Genomic DNA, 17104 nt, shown 5'->3' with positions numbered 1-17104 from the left:
AAGTGCTGAGAACAAGCTGGTTGATTCTGCTTTTTGCTGCTTTCTCTGGTTAATATGCTTAGCAACCAAAACCCAAACCGTACTCTAATGTTTTTCTGATAAATCTGAAAATGAGAGGCATTTGCTGAAATAAGCTTATTTGGAAATTTCTGAAGTTTGAAAGTACAGTTTAGGGTGGCATCTTGACAGTACTATCTGTGGTGTACAGGATTAAATTTTGTGAACTGATGTACATTTGCATTTGCAGCTGTAAAACACAGGAGCAGAGTTAGGCCATTGAGTCTACTCCACGGCTGATTTATTATCCCCCACAACCCCATTCTCCTGCCTCCTCCCTGTAACCACTGATACCCTGATGAATCAAGAACCTGTCAAATGTTGCTTTATAGATGTCCAAGTACTTGGCCTCCATAGCTGTCTGTGGCAATGAATTCCACAGATTCACATCCTCTGGCTAAAATCTACAGTGAGGTGATGAAGAATATTTAAAAATCTAAATATATTTGTGATTTAAAATCCATTAATTTAATTTGTTTTTCTTGTATCAAGCGTTCTGGATTGCATTATCGACATACAGACAATACAGTGCAGTGGCTCAGGGCAATGGAGTCGATGGGGTTACCCAAGGTAAGCATGCCTTTGCAAACTGTACAATTACGCATCAAATATGTACGTATTTTTCCATCCTCCTTTGTGCCTATATACTTCCAGTTTCCATGTTCCCAACACACTTTTATTGAGGATAAGGGATTTGGATTTTGATCTGAGGTGCCTAGAATAATTAATGGATTTGTTGGAAAGTTTGGAGCTGTTTCCCCTCAAGGGGGATCTTAAATCAAGCTGGCAGAAACGTAAAATTCAAGGAATAACCTCAGAAAGCATAATATTAGAAATGTGGAATTCATTCCCCTGAAAAACTGTGGAGGTCAGGTCAGGTATAAATTTCCAAGCCTGAGACATTTTTGTTTAGTAAGTGGGTTGTGGGTGTCTGGATTCAAGGAACCTGAATTGTCATGATTAATACAGCCAGGTCATCCTATCTAGAAATTCTCAAGGTCCTTTGTAATTTATGACAGAATTCAATAGATTTTGGTTATTAAGTTAATAGGAGAATGGGAGGTTAGTATAGGAAAGGGACATTGTGATAACCATATAACAATTACAGCACGGAAACAGGCCATCTCGGCCCTTCTAGTCCATGCCGAACGCTTACTCTCACCTAGTCCCACTGACCTGCACTCAGCCTGTAACCCTCCATTCCTTTCCTGTCCATATACCTATCCAATTTTTTTTAAATGACAATATCGAACCTGCCTCTCCCACTTCTACTGGAAGCTCATTCCACACAGCTACCACTTTCTGAGTAAAGAAGTTCCCCCTCGTGTTAGCCCTAAATTTTTGCCCCTTAACTCTCAACTCATGTCCCCTTGTTTGAACCTCCCCTACTCTCAATGGAAAAAGCCTATCCATGACAACTCTACCTATCCCCCTCATAATTTTAAGTACCTCTATCAAGTCCCCCCTCAACCTTCTACACTCCAAAGAATAAAGACCTAACTTGTTCAATCTTTCCCTGTAACTTAGGTGCTGAAACCCAGGTAACATCCTAGTAAATCTCCTCTGTACTCTCTCTATTTTGTCGACATCTTTCCTGTAATTCAGAGATCAGAACTGTACACAATACTCCAAATTCGGCCTCACCAATGCCATGTACAATTTAAACATTACATCCCAATTCCAACTCCTAATGTTCATACCAAAAGCTTCCTTCACCACCCTATCCACATGAGATTTCAGCTTCAAGAAACTATGCACCATTATCCCTAGATCAATCTTATTAAATTGCAGGACAGGTGTGAGAGAGCATATTACCAGATCTCCATAGAATCCGTTATCTCAGACCAGAGACTGCATGCGTATTTGAACCCTGTCGCATCAGCCTGTAGTGGAGGTTGGTCTATATGTTGGGCAGTTGGTATCTGCCCTCTGAGTCTTTGGGTCCCCTTCGTCTAAACATTCCGAGATACACAGAATACCTTTGACCTAACGACCTTCCCCACTCCTTGCAATGAAAGGTAGATCAAGCTTGAGAGACTGAATGAACTTTTCTATTGCCACTAATTTCTCTTGTAAGTGTTTGTTCCAAATTTTCATGTTGCCACGGTGCCCTGACTGCTACTCCTGTAGCTGTAGTGCGCTGTAATTGTGGAAAGGGAAGTAGAGCTAACATTCTGATACTGGATTTGGACTGGTGACATTCGACGGGCTGAGTGCTTCCAACAATTTCTGCTTTTACTTCAGCAAGTACATGTTTTGACAGCTAATTCTTTCATCTTAGAATGATTTTCTATCCCAGAAGTCAACTTGATGAACATTTGCTGTATCCCTACTATCCTTCCGTTGGTAGGAAGACCAGACACTATAGTCTTATGGACACAATGTTGTAGATGCAGTCTCAGTTGAGCCCTGTATAATTGCAGTCTGATATTTTCACTGCTGCACATGCATGTTAACTGTCGATGATAATGTGTACAAAGCCTCCTGTCCCTCTGAACACCACCACTTTCAATTTCTCATTTTATTAACAAAAATCTCTGTGCTCTTTTACCTATCAATTTCAGATTGGTGTAGTGCAGCTATCTATTACATTAAAAAAATACAATTCTAGCTGCAATTTAGCGAATCTTGAATTTCAGAAGTATTTACTGTACATCTTCTAAGTTTAGGGAATTATTAAAAGATGAAGTGCTTTCTGAGCAATCCCAGCAGATCTCTGCTCTCCTCCCATCACTACACTATGTAAAATATGTATTTGTTTTGCTAGCAGTTATAGGGTAGATGAATGCTGTTCCATCAGGTCATTGCTGTTAGTGGCGAAAGCTGTTGTATCTGTGCAGTCCAACATTGTAACGGGGAGGATCATCATTACTGGATGTGGATATGATCAGGTCCAATTGAAATCAAATGAACATGTGTATGGTACAAACACGAGGAAATCTGCAGATGCTGGAAATTCAAACAACACACACAAAATGCTGGTGAAACGCAGCAGGCCAGGCAGCATCTATAAGGAGAAGCACTGTTGACTTTTCAGGCCAAGACCCTTCATCAAGACTAACTGACAGGAGAGATACTAAGAGATTTGAAAGTAGTGGGGGGAGGGGGGAATGCAAAATGATAGGAGAAGACCGGAGGGGGTGGGGTGAAGCTGAAAGCCGGAAAAAGTGATACAGAGCTAGAGAAGGGATCCAGAGCTAGAGAAGGGAAAGGATCACGGGGCGAGAGGCCTATGGAGAAAGAAAGGGGGAGGAGAGCACCAGAGGGAGATGGAGAACAGGCAGAGTAATGGGCAGAAAGGGAGAAAAAAAAGGAAGAGGGGGGAGAAAACTAAATATATCAGGGATGGGGTAAGAAGGAGAGGAGGGGCATTAACAGAAGTTAGAGAAGTCAATGTTCATGCCATCAGGTTGGAGGCTACCCAGCCGGTATATAAGGTGTTGTTCCTCCAACCCGAGTGTGGCTTCATCTTGACAGTAGAGGAGGCCATGGACAGACATATCAGAATGGGAATGGGATGTGGAATTAAAATGTGTGGCCACTGGGAGATCCTGCTTTCTCTGGCGGACCGAGCTTAGGTGTTCTGTGAAACAGTCTCCCAGTCTGTGTCGGGTCTCACCAGTATATGAAAGGCCACACCAGGAGCACCGGATGCAGTATACCACACCAGCCGACTCACAGGTGAAGTGTTGCCTCACCTGGAAGGACTGTCTGGGGCCCTGAATGGTGGTGAGGGAGGAAGTGTAAGGGCAGGTGTAGCACTTGTTCCATTTACAAGGATAAGTGCCAGGAGGGAGATCGGTGGGAAGGGATGGGGGGGGGGGGGGAACAAATGGACAAGGGAGTCATGTAGGGAGCGATCCCTGTGGAAAGCAGAAAAGGGGGGGGAGGGAAAGATGTGCTTGGTAGTGGGATCCTGTTGGAGGTGGCGGAAGTTATGGAGAATTATACGTTGGACCTGGAGGCTGGTGGGGTGGTAGGTGAGGATAAGAGGAACCCTATCCAGAGTGGGGTGGCAGGAGGATGGGGTGAGGGCAGATGTGCCGGAAATGGGAGAGATGCGTTTGAGAGCAGAGTTGATGGTGGAAGAAGGGAAGCCCCTTTGTTTAAAAAAGGAAGACATCTCCTTCATCCTGGAATGAAAAGCCTCATCCTGAGAGCAGATGCGGCGGAGGCGGAGGAATTGCGAGAAGGGGATAGCATTTTTTCAAGAGACAGGGTGGGAAGAGGAATAGTCCAGGTAACTGTGAGAGTCTGTAGGCTCATAGTAGATATCAATAGATAAGCCGTCTCCAGAGATGGAGACAGAAAGATCAAGAAAGGGGAGGGAGGTGTCAGAAATGGACCAGGTAAATTTGAGGGCAGGGTGAAAGTTGGAGGCAAAGTTAATGAAGTCAACGAGCTCAGCATGCGTGCAGGAGGCAGCACCAATGCAGTTGTCGATGTAGCAAAGGAAAAGAGGGGGACGGATACCGGTATAGACTTGGAACATGGACTGTTCCACAAAGCCAACAAAAAGGCAGGCTTAACTGGGACCCATACGGGTGCCCATGGCTACACCTTTGGTTTGGAGGAAGTGGGAGGAGCCAAAGGATGAAATTATTGAGAGTGGTGGTAGAGGGGAACTGGTAAGGTCTGGAATACAAAAAGAAGCGGAGAGCTTTGAGACCTTCCTGGTGGGGGATGGAGGTATATAGGGACTGGACATCCATGGTGAAAATAAGACGGTGGGGGCCAGGGAACTTAAAATCATTGAAAAAATTCAAAGTGTGAGAAGTGTCATGAACATAGGTGGGAAGAGATTGAACAAGGGGTTATAAGACAGTGTCAAGGTATGCAGAAATGAGTTCGGTGGGGCAGGAGCAAGCTGAGACAATGGGTCTACCTGGACAGGCAGGTTTGTGGATCTTGGGTAGGAGGTAGAAACGGGAAGTGCGGGGTGTGGGAACTATGAGGTTGGTGGCAGTGGATGGGAGATCCCCAGAGCTGATAAGGTTGGTGATGGTATAGGAGACAGTGGCCTGATGCTCCTTAGTGGGGTGATGATCAAGGGGTAAATAAGAGGAGGTATCAGAGAGTTGTCGCTGTGCCTCAGCCAGGTAGAGGTCAGTACCCCAGACTATAACAGCTCCTCTCTTATCAGCAGGTTTTATAGTGAGGCTAGGATTGGTGCGGAGGGAGCGGAGTGCAGAGTGTTCGGAAGGAGTGAGGTTGGAATTGGAACACGATGTGGTGAAGTCGAGACGGTTGATGTCCCATCGGCAATTAGCAATAAAGAGATCCAGAGCAGGCAGAAGACCAGAGCGGGGTGTCCATGAAGAGGAGGAGGGTTGAAGATGGGAGAAGGGGTCATCAGTGGGGGTAGGAGAGTCCTTGTCAAAGAAGTAAGCTCGGAGATGGAGCCGGCGGAAGAAGAGTTCAGTGTCATGGTGTACGCAGAACTCGCTGAGGTGTGGGTGAAGGGGGACAAAGCTGAGGCCCTTAATGAGGACAGAGCGCACTGCCTCAGAGTGTGGAAGGTCAGAGGGAATGGTAAAGACCCGGCATGGATGAGAGACGGAATCAGAGGGGGGAGGGAGGCTAGTAGTGTCAGTGGAGAGGGAAGGGTTGGGGTGAGAGGAAGACGAAGCCTTTGAGGGCCCAGGAGCTGACGATTGGATCTGAAGGAGAGGGGATTGCAGAGTGGTGGTGGGGGAAGGGGAGACAGGAGACACAATCGCAGCATGTGAAGACCCGGCCTGGAGTTCAAGGTTGGAGTCGCAGTTGGAGGTTGCACAATCGCTTTGAAGCTGTCCATGGTCGTTGGAACCTGCGTTGATGGTGCTAGAGTCTGGGTTTTGAATATGCCCTGGGTTGCTGGGGCAGCCAAGATCAACTGTGTATAGTACACTACCCGAAACTGAACAATACAGTACTTGGATTTCCTTCCTCACTCCTTGCAAAGTGCCCATAACAAAAACAAACATCTTCCTTGAAGATTGCTAATACCATTATTTTTTAATGTATTATACTGAAATATGTTGAGAAAAGTACATTATTTATGCTTTGCAAAGGTGGATCTATTACTATTTCTAAAAATGCTTGTTATGTGGTGCTTGTGTAAACTTTGGATCGTGCCAGGAGGTAGCATTCCATTTTGCTCAAAAACAGTTCTTTGTTCATGGTGGTTCTTTTGTAGTAAACAGTGCATTCCCTACAAACGGCAGATTGCAGTGGTTTATGTACTAAAGTGAGCCATTGTGGGCAAGTGAAGATCAGATGACGGGCATAATACCTTCCATCCCATTGTTGCTGAGAAATATGGAGATGATGAGCATATGTAGCAACCAAACTCAAGACTGAGAGTCTGCGCAGAACTTGTTTGTGTCCTGCTTTGCTTGGGTGGTGTTGTACCACTTTGAATATCACAAGGTTGGTACTAGAAGATGGTTATTATTTACCAAGAGATCTTGGAAGCTCCATTCAGAGTTCCAAAAACCTTAAGAAGTTTGGAACAATGGTTTCTGGAGGAGATTATGTACTGAACAAGGAGCGATATTTTTGATTTATTTTGCTCAGCCTTCAACTTGGCTTTGCATTGTATATGTAACAGTAAGTTCTAAGTTCCATACTCTATGGGTACAGTGGATCTGAACCCCAAGCTTTACATCTGTTGCTCCCTGATAGACAGCTTGTAAGTTGAGTAAAAATCCTGAAGAGGAACGGACTAGGATGATTCTCGATTATCCATTGCTTATGTCATCTGGCTCATGCTGGATAACGGAGGGTTTACTGCATTGACTAGATAAAGCCTGGATTGACTACACCTGGAGCATTGTGTTCAGTTCTGGTTGATTCATTATAGGAAGGCTGTGGAAGCTTTAGAGATTGCATACAAGGAAGACTTACCAGGATGCTGCCTGCACTAGAGTGTATGTTTTATTAAAGTTAGGCCGAGTGAGCTAAGGCCTTTCTCGCTGGAGTGAAGAACGATAAGAGGTGTCTTGATATAAAGGTGTATTAGATGATAAACGACGTACTGTAGATAGAGTGAATATCCAGAGTTTTTTTTCTGCAGGGCAGAAATGGCTAATACAAGGGCATGATTTTAAGGTGATTGGGGGAAAGTATAGGGGGATGTCAGAGGTTTCAAAATGCATTTATTATCAAAGAATGTATAAATTATACAACTTTGAGATTTGTTTGCTTACAGGCAGTCACAAAGCAGAGGTAAGTTCTTTACACAGAATGGTGGGTGCATGGAATGAGATTAATCTTTTGAACTAGTGCTATTAGACTGAAGCAGTGAACAGTGAAATGAAAGCAAAATTTCTGGCATGTTGGCTCCCACCATTTTTATCCTCCCTCTGTCCCTCTAACAAGCTGACCCTATAGCCTAATTAGCACTGCTGAATGGTATGAATTTCAGATCACGGCACGGTGGTGTTGTAGTGACATAGGAACTGGGGTTGCTCTGCACTTTTGTTTAATTTCTGTAATTAGATCAGTGAAGTCAATCGGGTATTGAGCCCACGCTGTGTGTAGTATTTCGATCACACCCTAGTCCGACGTAGTATAGAGAGAAATAAGCCCTTGAGTTCCAATAATCAAGCATCAGGGCAGGATCAGTGAATGCAAGGGCCTTGCAGGAGATGCAAACCCAGCTGTGTGATCTACCTTGGGCACAAGGTATAGATACCGAAAAGTACAAAAGCATGGTGGAAGGTAGCAGTTAATTGAACTGCTGCACTCTGGTGATAGAGTTGTACTTTGGTCACAATTGTGGTGATTTATTGTCATGTGGGTGAAGTGACAGCCTTTCAACTTTGTTATGATTGAATGCTCCAAGAGGTATGGTAAAAGTGTTCCCGTTTAACCCCTCAGATGAGAGGCTTGCCCTATGAAGGACCCACTGTATTCTTGTTTAGCTTCTGTAAGCAGATCAAGTCAGTTCATTAGCGATTTGAGATCAAACTCTGTGTGTTGTGTTGATCACAGCAGAAGATTAAGCAGACCAGGTTTATGTCAAAATTTCAGAGAATAAGTGGTAACCGCATTGCAGTGTACACAATTTTTGCATACTTTGACAGGATAGGTATGGAGTAAGGTTGCAGTATACAGAACTTGGGGTCACATTCTCAAGGTAAAAGCATTCATGTTAGAAATAAGAAATGTCTTCATCCTGGGGGTAGTGAATCTTTGGAATTCTGTGGAGGCTCAGGCCCTCATAAGTTGGAAGAGATTGATGAACTGTTAGATATTAGTGAACTTGAGGGAGTAGTGTACAAATGTAACACTGAGGTAAAAGAAGAACCATGAACTGCAGAATAGACATAAAGGCTGAATGGCCTACTCATGCTTTTTCAGTTTAAGTTAATTTTTGTAACCGTATAAGTACATATCAGGGATTCTGTGTTCCCTTTCGTTGCTAAAAATTAATGTTCACATTTCACCTTTTAAAATGGAGAGAAACATTTGGTGACTAATTTACTGATGGAGTCTCTCACTTGTTTGGGCTTTCGCTAACACTGTCTTCAATAGGTGTGCATAGTTGTTATTTTTAATTCAGAAAAGATCCCTTACTGATGGTGTAAAGTATGGTATTATGCAACATTTGGAGAAGTGCTTAAATACGATCTTTTCATTTATCCCTGACAACGAATATGGGAGAGAAGGTTAAGAAGATCACTTTTCTTCAGCAGGATACAGAAACTGGATTTGCATTCCATTTTTGTACAGTTGCTGAGCTTCAGTTTAAATGTCAAGAAAAAATAGACTTTCAATGTAGCCGGTATCTCTGAGTCCAGGATGTGATGGATCAACGTAATATTATCTCAATAAAAAATCATTTTATTCACCTACACACTATCATTCCTATCTTCACAAGTGCTGACAAAAATTTCAAAGAATGACAATTATTTTTTCTGATATCTAGAATTTGCAAGCTTTTGACTTTGCTGTTATTCTGTTTACAATTGGCCTAACCGGGCACGATGCCCAGGGTTCAAACTTCAAACTGACTGTTTGGGGTTGATCACACGGTCTATTAACCCTACCTTTGATTTCTGGACTTGGCTTCACTTGCTGATCAATGACTGAGTTATATTTATGACACTGGTCATTTTAAAAAAGTTTAATAAATTGTACACAAAGAAATTAACTGTTTCCATTTATTCTTAGTTATATTTTCTCTTTAAAATTCATTGGTTAGTACATGTCGAGGTAAAATTGAAACCTCTCGGTTTTCTACCCTTTGTGGCTCATCACCGTGTTCCCGTGCAGTCATTTCCAATCCAACAGTCATGCCAGGCAACTGCTCAAATCCAAATAGCCTTCGGCAGACTGGCTTTTCATGTGAGACTGACTTGCTTTGTTCATCCTGTGCTACAGGATGATAATGATAGGGCCAGAGTGCTGGTATTGGAGGAATGAGTAAGGTTAGGCAGGAAAATGTGCAACTTTTTGGGAAGGAATGGATGGGTAGATGGAGAAAAGGCTCAGTGGATGAATCATGCATTTGATGCACAATTCATACTCTAACTAGTACATATCTGTGTAGGCCCACGTTAAAATGGTGGATTGAGTCAACAAAAAGACTAGCAGCTACTTTTTTTTTCAGGTTGGAGCATGGAAACCACCTCAAATCAAAATAATAATGCAGTTCCATGAAACACTGGCTGGGCTACACTTGGAATATTGTGTTCAGTTCTGGTTGTCTCATTATAGGAAGGATGTGGAAGCTTTAGAGAGGGTGCAGAGTAGATTTAACTGGATGCGAGGGCATGTCTTTATGAAGATATGTTGAGTGAGCTAGGCCTTTTCACTTTGTTGTGAAGGAGGATGAGGGGTGACTCATAGAGTTGTATAAAGTAATTAGAGGCATAGATTGAGTGGACAGCTAGTGACTTTTTCCCCTGGGTGGAAAATAGCTAATGTGAGGGCCATAAATTTCAGGTAATTGGAGGCAGGTATGTGTGTGGTGGGGGGGGATATCGGAGAAGGGTTTTGTTTTACACAGTGGTGGGTGTAGAATTGCCTGCCAGCGATAGTGCTGAAGGCCGATACATCAGGGTCATTTTGAAAAGAACTCAGACTGTGTCATGAATGATAGATAAATGGAGGGCTATGCAGGAGGGAAGGGTTGGATTGAATTTAGAATAGGTTAAAATGTTAGCACAACATTGTGGGCTGAAGGGCTGTAATATTCTCTGAATCAGAACATGCAATAGTGAAGATGATATGAATGAAATTGTGGGCAAGTTTTAATGTGGGATGGAGTTAACAGCCCAGGGAAATAAGATTGAAGGTTTCTCAGCAGATGCAAAATTGCATCTTCTCTGTGATTGTCTCAGTACTGTTTCTTATTATTTGCATGTCACTTCATCTCTCATCCTCTCTTCCTACTTCCCATTACCATCTGAACTGACAAAATCTCCTTTCTTCTGAGCTCCTTACTGCCCCAGTTAGAGGAAACAATCCATTCAACATCTTCCCTGTTGATAGACGTCAAGATTGGACGATTAATTTCCGCCATTTTGAGGCGATCGCTCTACTAGCTGCATTACTTGTCTTTCTGCAGCAGCACATAGAACGTTGAGCTACTTTCATTGATCTGTAAGGACTGTGTAGCTGGATAACTTGCCACATGGCTTTGAGGTGAACTTGTAGTCAAGATTTTATCTACCTGATAATCAATTCAAATCATGGAGAATACAATCTAGCCAATATTGACAGCATGTAGAAGCCAGGCATGAGATGAGCTTGGGCAGTCATACCAAAGTTTACTCTTGTCCTGGACACACAATCTTAGAATCTGTTTACACTAGAGATGCGATCCGTGCCAGCTGGACCAGGAGAACAGAGTGGATGACATTCTGAAGTGTCATAGAAATGAATATGCTATTGCAGCCAGTTTCTGTGTTATAGTCTCATGGGAGGATATTTATGTTGAAAACACTCCACTTTTGCAAATTAAAGGATAATATATTCACAGATATAATCTAAATAAGTGTTTTATCTTTTGTCTTGTTGACTTAACACTCCCATTGATTTCAGTTTTGGCTGATTCATCTAAAGCATGCCAAGTTCGATTATTCTCTTGTGGGTATGTGTTATGGGTTAACTCCTGGTTAAATCTGTGGTCACCATCCCCATTGCCAGTTTAGCTAATCCAGATGGACACTAGCTGGTGGTCAACCATTGCTCTTTTGCTTCTCCATTGGTATTCATGGTCAGTCATAGAAGCAGGCACTTAGGCCCGTCTAATCTGTGCTGAACTATTATGCTGCCTACTTCCAGCGACCAGCACCCAGATCATTGTCCTTCATACCAGCCCCATCCATGTACCTATCCTCTTTGACTCTTTGAGCCCTTGACTCTTGACAGGTCTTTCATGTTCAGGCCTTATCACTTGTTTAATTATATTGCTGTTTTTAAATGGAAAAAAAATCTTTTAAAGCAGTGATTCAGCATGTATTGTTTTGACTACTGTAGAAACTGAGTGCTTAAGGTGGGATGTGAGAGAAGAGGGAGAGGGATGGTGGATAAAAGCATTTTTATGCTGGAAAATTAACAAACTCAATTTAATAAAATCCTGATCTGATATTATATTTTTTGCTTTGAAAGGATCTGTCTTATCCCTCTTGCACTTGTTCTTTCAGATCTTTTATCCTGAGACGACAGATGTGTACGATCGAAAAAATATGCCCCGAGTGATCTACTGCATACATGCACTCAGGTAATTGAGACAGAACTGCACTGTTGCTTGGCTATTTGCAGTTGCAGAGAATTAGAGCGTTATTATTGTGGAAAAAAATTCCCTGTTAATCCAAACTGTCATTGGTGATGTGTGACCATCACTGTCAATCCCCAGTCATAATAGCAGAAGTGTCTATCTGTAGAATTATTTATTAGGAAGCTTCCAGAAGATATGAAAGATGGGCCTTCTAAGGCAAGTACAAATGAAACCAATATAATCAGATATTTCTCATGTTTATAATTATCTAAGTCCTCATTTTAAGATAATATCATACGGACCTGATGTGAAGATTTGCTTTCTGTTCCTGCTGGTTTTATCCTTGTATAGTCCAAATTATCCTTCAGAATATGAACTCAGAACATTGTTTTGGAATGAAGCCTCTCAATGGGAAGTCTTTTAACATGTGAGACATCTGGTCCGTCCTAACATACATGACCTCCATTGCTCAACAGTGCTGCAATGTGGCTGTCTCTGGAGTTCTTGCTCTTGTATAGCTTCATTCAGTTTGTCTTCCATCTGACTGAGTGTCACAGATGTCTCCCATGTTGGCTGAAGTTAAGTCCTGTGATCAGTAGGATCCTTTATAAGAGTTGCTGCAGCCCATTGTGTCCAAAAACTATCGCCAGTCCCTTGTGACCAAATGTTCCTCTCTGTTTGGCTTTCTGAATTCTTTTAACAGTGTAAATGAGCAGTCAGTAGTTTGTGTTACTGTGGTGAAAAAGTTGCTTTTACTTGGTGAATGTCACCCACTTCCTGGCTTGGTTAAGATTTCCTGTCTTTAGTATCTTTTCCTTTGTCATTAGTCGTGCTGTAATACGAGACATGGGAACAGTACTGTTAACAATGGTCCTTAGTCTGGATTCCATAAACTTCAATCCAAATGCTTCCCAGGTTTTAAAAAAATGTACAAGAATTTTGTTTTCTAGGCAAAATGTGTGTAAGCTGGTTGGAGATTTTCCATCGTGCATTTATGTGAGTTATGTTCAGTTCAATTAGAAAATTTTTTTGCAGGAACCTTTAATTTCACTTGGAAACAACAAATGGGAAACCATTCTAAGTGTGAATTGTACAATTGTTTATTTATTTTATTTTTTAATTTCGCGATATAGCACAGAATAGGCCCTTCCAGCCCTTTGAGCCACACCACCCCCAGCAAGCCCCAATGAATCCTAACCTAATCATGGAACAATTTACAGTGACCAATCATTACACTGGCTTCCTGACCACTGGACGATTGACTTTAAAATATCACTACTGGTTACATTAAAGCACTGAATGGACTAGGGCCAAAATACACCTCCAATCTCTTGCCGCGTTAGGAACCTTCCCGAGCTCTCAAGGCATCTGGGGCGGGTCGACTTACAGCCCCCGGGGTCAAAACTAAACGTTGTGAAACAGCCTCTAGTTACTATGCTCCACATATCTGTAATAACCTTCCAGTGGATCTGAAGTCTGCCCTAACTTTAAGCTTTTAAATCGAGGCTTAAAACTTTTCTTCTTCACTGTAGCTTTCAATTAGGACCTCCTGTGCTGTAACTTTTATTTCTTTATATTTATGTGTGATTTAATTCTCTTTATATTGTCTGAAATTTGCTGTTTGATTTTTTTAAAAATATCTTGTTCTATGTAAAGCACTTAGAGCTGCCTTGGGTTTGAAAGACTTGCTTTGCCTTACCCGGTTCAGCTTTAGACTGTGGGAGGAAACTGGAGGACCCAGAGGAAGCCCATGCATTCCACGGGGAGGGTTAAAAGTCACAGTTTGAAAGTAAATCTGGTTTATTATCAAAGTTACAATAAATAAATAGTGAAGTAGTGTTCATGGACGGTTCAGAGATCTGATGGCATTGGGGAAGAAGCTGCCCTCTAAAATGTTGAGTGTGGGTCTTCAAGCTCTTATACCTCTGAGGATGTTCAGCCCATCAAATCTGTGCTGGTTCTGAGTAATTCCTCAAGTCTCACTCTCTCTCTCACTTCTCTTTAATCTATTCTCTTAGGTGTGCCTATCAACAACCCACTCCTCCAATTCTCTTGTACCACACTTGCACTACAAATAATTTATATTAGCCAATTAGCCTATGAACATGTATTTCATAGATAAATAGGAAGATAAATGGAGCATTCTAGAAAAAACCTTCACGATCAAAGGGGCAATATTCTGGCTGTAAAGTGAGAATGATTCCTGGGTTATTGGAACTAACTGTGTGCTACAATGCCACCCTTGTATGTTAAAACTCAGTCTCTTCTCTCATGAACTGCAGTTTACACAACAGAAGCAAATGAAAGTACTAACTACCATACCATTTGATACGTATTCATTTTCCACATCAGAAAAACTGCTATTTCCCTGACAGCGCAGGTGACTTTGAGCTACCTGCATACATTATTCATTATCATTTATGTCATACCTCAGGTGCGTCATTATGACGGTGGCCTGGGTAAACTCTTACTGGGAAAGCAGGCACCCCTGGCACTAGTCTTGTTTGTTGCCGTCTATAATTGTGACAGGACCCGGATATCCAATAACTTGTTTAATGAATCTGGCATGAGACTGCTGTAAAGAAAATAAATAAATTGTAAAGGTAATATTTGAGCTCATTTTTATTGTGCTTTTTAATAAGTCCTGTAGAAGGTCATTGAGGAGAACATTGTGCTTCTTTGAAATTGTATTAGAATAAGTCTAAATAAATGGTTTGCAATATTCTACTTAATTTCTCCTCAGCAGGTATTTGGCGGAAAATATCCTTAGATGGTTCACAAGTCAGGGGCTTTCAAAACTTACTGAAGTATAAATTATTGGCTTTCATTTTGCTGCATTTTTCTACTCTTTATGAATTTCAATTCTAGTAACTTACTATAATCCCTATACATTTGGTGTTGGATCCTACACAAGGTTACTACATTTGAAAGGGGATAAGAGTAGGTTGAGTTTGGGGAAAAAAAACGTTTGCTGTAATGTTTTGATTACTTTTACTTTTGTGTTTAATAGCTTTTGAATGACCTAGATCAAACTTATGTATAGTTGATGAGTTTAGTTTAGCCACAACATGGTGAAGCTCAATGCATCTCAGACGTGTGCACTTGTAGTCAAAGCCTAGAGTCCTATCCGAGCTGAAGGGAGGCAAATGCTGATGTGCTTGATCACCTACTCTACCAGTGGACATTCCCATGAGACTCGAGGCAGAGCAAATAGTTGGACATGCTGAAGCAAAGGCCTTTTACCAAACCTAAAACCAAATTGCCTTTTTCATCTTGCTGATTATGATAGATCAAGTAAGGCTAAATATATGCTGTTGTCACCCTTTTTGTCCCATTCTTCTCTTTGTCAGAAAGTCCTAAAGCATGGAAACAGGCCTTTCAGCCCAACTTGTCCATATTGACTACTGTAGATTCTGGACTACAGAGTGCTCCTGATTAAAAGCCGCACGCTCTAATTTTAGAAAGAAAATCAATTTTGTACTTGTACAGGCCACACCGGATTTTAAGCCGCGGGTGTCCCACGTTGTAATATGAGAAATTTACACAGAAAGATATTACACGTGAGGATTTTTTAACTTTTAATTAAATCTGTATGGTAACATAAACAAATACATATTGCAAATGCTTTTTTTTGAACAGTGCCTGTAACACAGCTACTTTTAAATATACATACGTATCGGTAACACACAAATTACGTTGCGTATACTTTTTTACTGAACAGTGCACGAACAACATTCCAATATCTCCTAACGACTGGTAAAAAAAAATATATATACTGCAGCCTACCAGGAAATGTTATTGATCGCCTTCTTCATCTTCCTCCTGCGCACTAAAACCATCAAAGTCCTTTAGTGTCCGAATTGAACAACCTCAGGATCTCGTCACTCACTTCAGTCTCTTCGTTGTCGCTCTCACTTGAGCGCACGCGGTCCTCTTCATCACGCAGCAGTCCAGCCTTTCGAAACCCGCTGGTGATGGTGGATGTTGTTACACGGCTCCACGCATTTAGGATCCACTGGCAGACTTGAGTTAAAGATGCTCTTCGCATGCGTCCTGTTTTGGTAAAGGATTTCTCGCCACTCGTCATCCAAGCCTCCCACTCAACGGGCAGTGCCACTTTAAATGCCCGGTTCACGCTGATGTCCACTGGCTGCAAATACTTCGTGGTGCCCCCAGGAATCACAGCTGGAATTGAGTTTGCACTCATGATGGCAGCTTTCACTGAACTTTCATTGTCAGCCGCTTAAAAATCACCATCGGTGGAAGCTTTAGTCCGGATGCTGTGCAGCTCAGAGCACAAGTAAAATGCGTTCTCTCATGGCCACTTGTTTACAGTGTGATGGACGAGTCACCTTTTTTATTAACAGTCCGAGTGAGAGGCAGGTCAAACGTCAAAGGTACTTCATCCATATTTATGATACCATCTGGCCCGATGGAATTCTCTGCTATCTTTGTTTGAGTGAATGTGCGGAAGTTAGCAAGTTGTTCCTCGTGGTGTTGGGAGGGAGCTGCTGACACAGAGTCGTGCGTACCCTGACGGACAGGCCTTTTCGTCTCATAAATCTAAAACACCACGATGGCCCACCTCTAAAATCTTCGATTTTCATTTTGGTGGCGATTGCTTTAGCCTTCAGTCTGATCTGCACGGTGGAAACACCGCGGCCGCCTGCTCTCTGTGTGTTAACCCAGTCTTCAAGAAAGTTTTCAGTTCGGGCCATCTGCTATGATTACCTCTGAAAGCTTTTGTCGTCTTTTTGCATTGACTCAGTTCTTCACGCTGGCGTCTCCACCGTCTCACCATCGATTCACTTATGCCAAGATTATGTGCAGCAGCTCGATTTCCTTCTTCAACCGCCAGATTGATCGCCTTTAACTTAAAAGCTGCATCATATGCTTTTCTTCGAGTGTTTTCCATGTTGATGAGGGTGAGTACAAATGACTGATTTACAATAATCTAATTGTGAAAGTGCGCTTGATTTATCGTACAATTTCATTGGACCTCTGTGAACTACTCATCAATTTTATTGGTCTACTGTTACGAGGCAAAATGTTTTTGGCGGCATGAAAAGAAACATGCATTAGCTGCACCGTAGTATAGGCCGCAGTGTTGCCGCAGTGTTCAAAGTGTGGGAAAAAAGTAGCGGCTTATAGTCCGGAATTTACGGTATGTTGCCCTGCAAGCTGGCCCTATTTGCCTATGTTTGCCCCATAGTTCTCAAAACCTCTCCTATCCATGTATTCATCCAATTGGTTTATGAACATTGCTAATTGCCCACCTCAACCACTATTCCTGGCAGCTCACTCCAAATACACACCATCCTTTGTGTGAAGAAG

At 42.2% G+C, this 17104-nt stretch overlaps 1 protein-coding gene across 2 annotated transcripts in view; it reads left to right on the top strand.

Moving 5' to 3' along the window:
- Positions 1-17104, top strand: part of iqgap2 (IQ motif containing GTPase activating protein 2) — a 282888-nt gene that overhangs the window by 132003 nt on the left and 133781 nt on the right. Inside the window, exons 4-5 of one of the 2 annotated variants that reach the window (XM_059974514.1) lie at positions 550-627; positions 11697-11773. In XM_059974514.1, the coding sequence (XP_059830497.1) occupies positions 550-627; positions 11697-11773 (155 nt within the window). Of the gene's footprint in view, positions 1-549; positions 628-11696; positions 11774-14354; positions 14374-17104 lie in introns of those variants that run through there. The other variant, XM_059974515.1, reaches the window with a different exon arrangement.

This window comes from Hypanus sabinus, chromosome 7 (genome assembly GCF_030144855.1).
Source record: "Hypanus sabinus isolate sHypSab1 chromosome 7, sHypSab1.hap1, whole genome shotgun sequence".
Taxonomy (NCBI): domain Eukaryota; kingdom Metazoa; phylum Chordata; class Chondrichthyes; order Myliobatiformes; family Dasyatidae; genus Hypanus; species Hypanus sabinus.
The sequence above is the reverse complement of the archived record's forward strand: the minus strand, read 5'-3'. Positions and strand labels throughout refer to the sequence as shown.